The 6,042-nt window shown below is 53.8% G+C and overlaps 1 protein-coding gene across 1 annotated transcript; it reads right to left on the bottom strand.

Moving 5' to 3' along the window:
• Positions 1–710: 710 nt before the first annotated feature.
• On the bottom strand, positions 711–2,363 carry LOC123101542 (uncharacterized). Its single transcript, XM_044522943.1, has 3 exons — positions 1,744–2,363; positions 1,301–1,668; positions 711–854 (listed from the first exon to the last, which is right to left on the bottom strand). Exons 1-3 carry the CDS (start codon positions 1,769–1,771, stop codon positions 711–713), a joined length of 540 nt encoding a protein of 179 aa, XP_044378878.1. The 5' UTR covers positions 1,772–2,363.
• Between the last annotated feature and the right edge of the window lie 3,679 nt (positions 2,364–6,042).

Below are 6,042 nucleotides of genomic sequence, written 5' to 3'. Positions count from 1 at the left end.
GCACCACATCTGGTAGAAGATTTCTTCCATTCCGCCACTCGACCCGGGACTTCATCCAGTCGAACCATCAGGGACTCGAGGTCATTCTGAAGCGTCGTTCCAGGCCAGAGTGATTTTTCGATCCGTGACATCGCAACCTTCAGCCGAGCAAGATAGTCAACGACGCTGGTAACACAAGACTCCAGTCGGAGCACATTCATAGCAGCCTCGTCCTTCACGAGAGAATTGGCGGGATCCAAGCCTGGCTCCACTCGACTGGTTTCCTCTTCGAAGCTCTGGCAGAATTCTGCAAACACGATTCAAGAATAAGACAGTGGCCTTACGCGGGCTTGGTAACTGCAAGACAGCCGGGTCGGAATAATTACCTTCGAGCATGACGAACAGCTTCTTGGCGAGTCCACCGAGATAAGCCTCCAGATCGTTTACCTTCCCCGCCAGCTCACCCGCCTTGTCGTGCAGAACCATCTTTTCTTTCTTCAGTCGACTGACCTCTCGATTAGCTGTTTCGAGAGCAGTTTTCAGTCTGGAGTTCTCCTGTTCAAGAGTTCCGACCGAAGCCAGTTTCTCTTCTGCAAGCTTCGTTTTGCTCGAGGCCTCCTTTTGTGCTTCGGCAAGATCTTGATCCTTCTTCTTCAGAGCTTCCTCCAGTTCATCTACAGAACGTCGAGTGAACTCAACATCAAGAATGGGCAAGAAAGGGAAGTCACTCGTCAAGAATGAGAAACCTCGCCAGCCATACCTTTTGCTTCGTCTCGCGCCTTCTGCAGGTTCTGTTGAGCGAGCTTCAAGTCAAGGTCGAGCTGGATCTGTTTGTTCTCCAACTCAGTGTAGAGAGCCACAAGTTCACAGGATTTCTGCAAAAGTCAGTCGACAGAGGTCCAAGATAAGTTGCTTCCGAGTAACCAAGAGACAATGATGACGTTTCTAAGACTACAGCTGAATCAAAAACATTCAACAGTAGTCTCGGGGACTACACCCAGTGGGTGCACTCAGCGTGCCCCCACTGGTTTTGAAAAAAAAATCGACTGCCCGCAGTCGACCGGATACAGTTTCATTCGACATGGCCTGGCCAGACCGAGTGAAGGAGTAAAACTACAGCAACGCAATATAAAGACTACAGTCGACTGCCAGCAGTCCACCGTAGTCTCGGGGACTACACCCAGTGGGTGCACTCAGCGTGCCCCCACTCGACCAAAAAACTTAACAGAAACACCCAGTGGGTGTACAGATTTAAAAGATCTTCGGAAAAGAGATTCTTCAGACAGCATACCCTAACAGAACAAGCAGTGAATCGACTGACCTGGACGTTACTCTGAAGAGCTGAACTCGCGTCATAAGCCGCTTGGCTGGCTTCTCGAACCACCTTGACCTGCTCCATCATGATGCCTGCCTGGCGTATAGCTTCCTTAGCTGCACCCACTTGGTCCTCAGGGACGTGGTGTGTGGCGAAGAGCGAAGGCGGATTTACGGTCGACGTCGAGGGCCGCGCACTCGCCAGAGGATTGGCGAAAGTCACAGAAGCCCGGGTGGTATCGCCACCGTCTCGAGCTACGGCCTCAGGCGCCGGAGTGGATTGTGGAGTCTCGCCAGCCGACGCTTTCCTGTTCCGCCTCACTCTCAGCGGCGCTTCGTCTTCGTCGTCAGGAAGGCTAATAACATGAGGAGGAGCTACGAGAAAAATTCAATCGACCAGAGTTATAAGAAATCGTCAGTCGATTCAAGGCAGAACATCAGTAATCATACCAGGGTTGGAAGTAACAGCATCTTCCATCTCTTGATCATCGTCCTTGGCGGAGATCTCAGAAGTAGCAGCACTGCAAATTTTGAAAGACCGTCAGTCGGCTCAGTGGATCGACCAAGGATCCGTCCACGGTCGACAAAGGAGAACAAGTTCTATCATTACCCAGAAATGGTGGGGACAGTCATCCTCATCTTGGGCAGAGCCTTGGGTGGCTTGGACGGCGCCGCGCGGGGGTGCTTGGGAGCTTTTTCAGTCGGCGCTGGAGAAGAGGTCCGAGGGCGCTTCGACGACTGCCCAACGGGAGCAGTCGCCTTACCACGTTCCCGCGCAGGGTCGTGTGTAAGCTTGGATCGCCTTTCCGAGCGGGGAGGTCCAGCTTCCTCCTCCTCCTCCTCTTCGCTGGAGTCGACGCCGTCGTCTCCCTCTCCTTCGCCGTCAGACTCCCACTCCCCCTGTTCGTCTCCGCTTTCGCCTCCGCTCGCCTCCCCTTCCTCGGCCTGCCCCTGTGCTCCGTTGGGTGTCGAGTACATCTCTGTAGTTGCCTGGAGAATAGCAGACAAGTCGAAAGTCAGTCGACCGATTCAAAGAGAGCAAATGAAGAAAGCAAGATCTCAGTCGGGAACACAAGGTCAGACCTGGTCCACCTCGTATGTACTGTCAAGCGGGACAACCCTCCTGGCTCCTCGGGGGTTGTCTTTGTTCCCTGTGATGCTCGACAGCCACCCTTCCAGCATCTCGTCGGTGACCTCCTCTGGGTGAACCCGAGTGGTGTCGTCGAGACCCGAGTACAGCCACATAGGGTGGTCACGAGCCTGAAGCGGTTGGATGCGCCTCCGAAGGAAGACCTCCAGCAAGTCCATGCCGGTCACGCCGTCTCGGACAAGCTGAACCACTCGACCAACCAGCACCTTGACTTGCGCCTTTTCCTCCGGCAGCACTTTCAGAGAGGCAGGCTTTTGAGCTCGGTCCAGAGAGAAAGGGGGAAGACCAGTCGACTGCCCTGGGGTCACCTGGTCTTGGCAATAAAACCAGGTCGACTGCCAACCATGGACCAACTCGGGAAAAGTGATAGACGGAAAAGAACTTTTACCCCTCATCTGGATCGCCAGGCCCCCGCATAGCTGGATCACTTGCGTCTGTTCGTCACTCAACTTGGCTTTCTTTACCGATTGGGAACGGCAAGTGAAGATGTGTTTAAAGAGTCCCCAATGAGGGCGGCAACCCAAGAAACTTTCACACAAGGAAACGAAAGCCGCAAGATACACGATGGAATTGGGAGTGAAATGGTGGAGCTGCGCTCCGAAGAAGTTCAAAAAGCTCCAGAAAAAAGGATGAGGAGGTAGAGAAAATCCGCGATCGATATGGGTGGCGAGGAGGACGCACTCACCATCACGAGGTTGGGGTTCGACTTCTCCCCCCGGGAGACGCGCAGCTTCGTGGGGAATGACTCCCCCCTCGACCATGTCATCAAGATCTTCCTGCCGAATCACCGAGGGCATCCAGTCACCCTAGATCCAATCCCTGGGCAGAGCAGTCCTCGAGCAAGATCCGCCCCGAGCGGACTTCTTCCCCTTCCCCTGCACCGCCGCCTTCTTTGCGCACTCCAAAGACGACGTCTTGTTCTTCACCATCGTCGCCGGCGAGGCTCGAACGGACCTACGGCGCTAGGGTGAGAGCGGAGGTGGCGGAGGACCTTGCGGGAGGAGAAGGAAAGGCGAGAGCACACTGTTGGGGAGCCCCGAGCCGGCAACTTATAAGGAGCCGCTTCCGAGTGCCTAACCGGTAGGCCCAAGCGATCCCGTCAAATCCTGCAACAGGCGCGCGCGGTACGTGGCGAAAAAGGTGGCGCAGAGATCGAGGGGCTTCCATCCTATCCCATCCGATTACTTTGGCCGCCACCGTCCCGCTCGCTTCCCGAAATTCGAATGCCGCAAAATCCGCGGGCTGCAGAACAACTCATCAAACTGAAAAGCCCGCTCGAGCCGGCACTCGGTATTCCACAAGTAAGGAAATTCACTCGACGAGAGACCAAGAATGGATCAAGGTGACGATTGATCCAGTACAAGACATTCGTATAACGCTAAGAACCAGTCGGAAGGACCCCCAACTCCTTCCCCACTCGAACCTCGATCCATTCGGGGGCTAATGATGAAGCTATGTACCTAGGGTAGGGGAATGGACCTGTCCTAAGAGCCCTACCCAAGGACATCCCTGGAAGAAGTCACCTTTCAATCGACTTGAAGGTATCCCACTCGACGGATTCAAGACACTCGACCAGGAAGCTACCACTCGACTACGAAGCCAACCACTCGACTGACAGGAGATCTAAAGTCACTCCGCAAGCAAACGGTCAGCCATTAAGTAGTCTTTATGGTCATCATAGCACTTTAATAGGGACGTTACCAGTAACGCCCAGTCTTAATGTATTTTAACCCTGCATTACTGAGGACCGAAGGGGTCTGGCGAACTCTATATAAGCCACCCCCTCCTCAGTAGCAGGGGTTGGCACACCTGTAATTCATACACACATAATCCAGTCGACCGCCTCCGGGCACCAAGATGTAGGGCTGTTACTTCCACCATGAAGGGCCTGAACTCGTACATCCTGGTGTATTTACAACTTCTCCATAGCTGAGATCTAGCCTCTCCATACATACCCCCTACCTCACTGTCAGAGTTAGAACCACGACAGCTGCTATAGGTTTCTAGCAAGAACATTTCTTACCTACACCAAAACTACAACATGATATGCCAATTTCTATTTACCCTTCATAAGGACCCTTTTCATCGAATCTGATCCGACTAAAGTGGGAGAGATAGACACCCGCTAGCCACCTTATGCAACTAGTGCATGTCAGTCGGTGGAACCAGTCTCACGTAAGCGTACGTGTAAGGTCGGTCCAGGCCGCTTCATCCATGATGCCGCGGAATCAAGATAAGACTAGTAACGGCAAGTAAATTGACAATATCGACGCCCACAACTGCTTTGTTTTCTACTCGTGCATAGAAACTACGCATAGACCTAGCTCATGATGCCACTGTTGGGGAACGTAGCAGAATTTAAAATTTTCTACGCATCACCAAGATCAATCTATGGAGTTATCTAGCAACAAGGGAAAGGGGAGTGCATCTACATACCCTTGTAGATCACGCGTGGAAGCGTTCAAGAGAACGGGGTTGATGGAGTCGTACTCGTCGTGATCCAAATCACCGATGACCGAGTGCCGAACGGACGGCACCTTCACGTTCAACACACGTACGGTTGGGAAGACGTCTCCTCCTTCTTGATCTAGCAAGGGGGGAGGAGAGGTTGATGGAGATCAGCACGACGGCGTGGTGGTGGAAGCAACGGTGTTCTCAGCAGGGCTTCGTCAAGCTCAGCGAGAGGGAGAGGTGTCACGGGAGGGAGAGCGAGGTGCCAGGGGCTAGGGTGCGGCTGCCCTCCCTCCCCCGACTATATATATATGGCCCCTAGGAGGGGGCGCCGGACCTAGATATTGGATCTCAAGGGGGGCGGCGGCCAAGGGGGTGGCTTGCCCCCCAAGCCAAGTGGGGCGCCCCTCCATCCCAAGGGTTTCCAACCCTAGGCGCAGGGGAGGCCCAAGGGGGGCGCACCAGCCCACCAGGGGCTGGTTCCCTTCCCCACGGCCCTCCGGGATAGGTGGCCCCACCCGGTGGACCCCCGGGGACCCTTCCGGTGGTCCCGGTACAATACCGGTGACCCCCGAAACTTTCCCGATGGCCGAAACTGGACTTCCTATATATAATTCTTGACCTCTGGACCATTCTGGAACTCCTCGTGACGTCCGAGATCTCATCCGGGACTCCGAATAACTTTCGGGTTACCGCATACTAATATCTCTACAACCCTAGTGTCACTGAACCTTAAGTGTGTAGACCCTACGGGTTCGGGAGACACGCAGACATGACCGAAACGACTCTCCGGTCAATAACCAATAGCGGGATCTGGATACCCATGTTGGCTCCCACATGCTCCTCAATGATCTCATCGAATGAACCACGATGTCGTGGATTCAATCAATCCCGTATACAATTCCCTTTGTCAATCGGTACGTTACTCGCCTGAGACTCAATCATCGGTATCGTAATACCACGTTCAATCTCGTTATCGGCAAGTCACTTTACTCGTACCGTAATGCATGATCCCGTGATCAACCACTTGGTCACATTGAGCTCATTATGATGATGCATTACCGAGTGGGCCCAGAGATACATCTCCGTCATACGAAGTGACAAATCCGAGTCTCGATACGTGCCAACCCAACAGACACTTTCGGAGA

Source organism: Triticum aestivum, chromosome 5A (assembly GCF_018294505.1).
Source record: "Triticum aestivum cultivar Chinese Spring chromosome 5A, IWGSC CS RefSeq v2.1, whole genome shotgun sequence".
In the NCBI taxonomy this organism is placed as follows: Eukaryota; Viridiplantae; Streptophyta; class Magnoliopsida; order Poales; family Poaceae; genus Triticum; species Triticum aestivum.
Note: the sequence above shows the minus strand (reverse complement) of the source record. Positions and strands in the feature narration are given on the sequence as shown.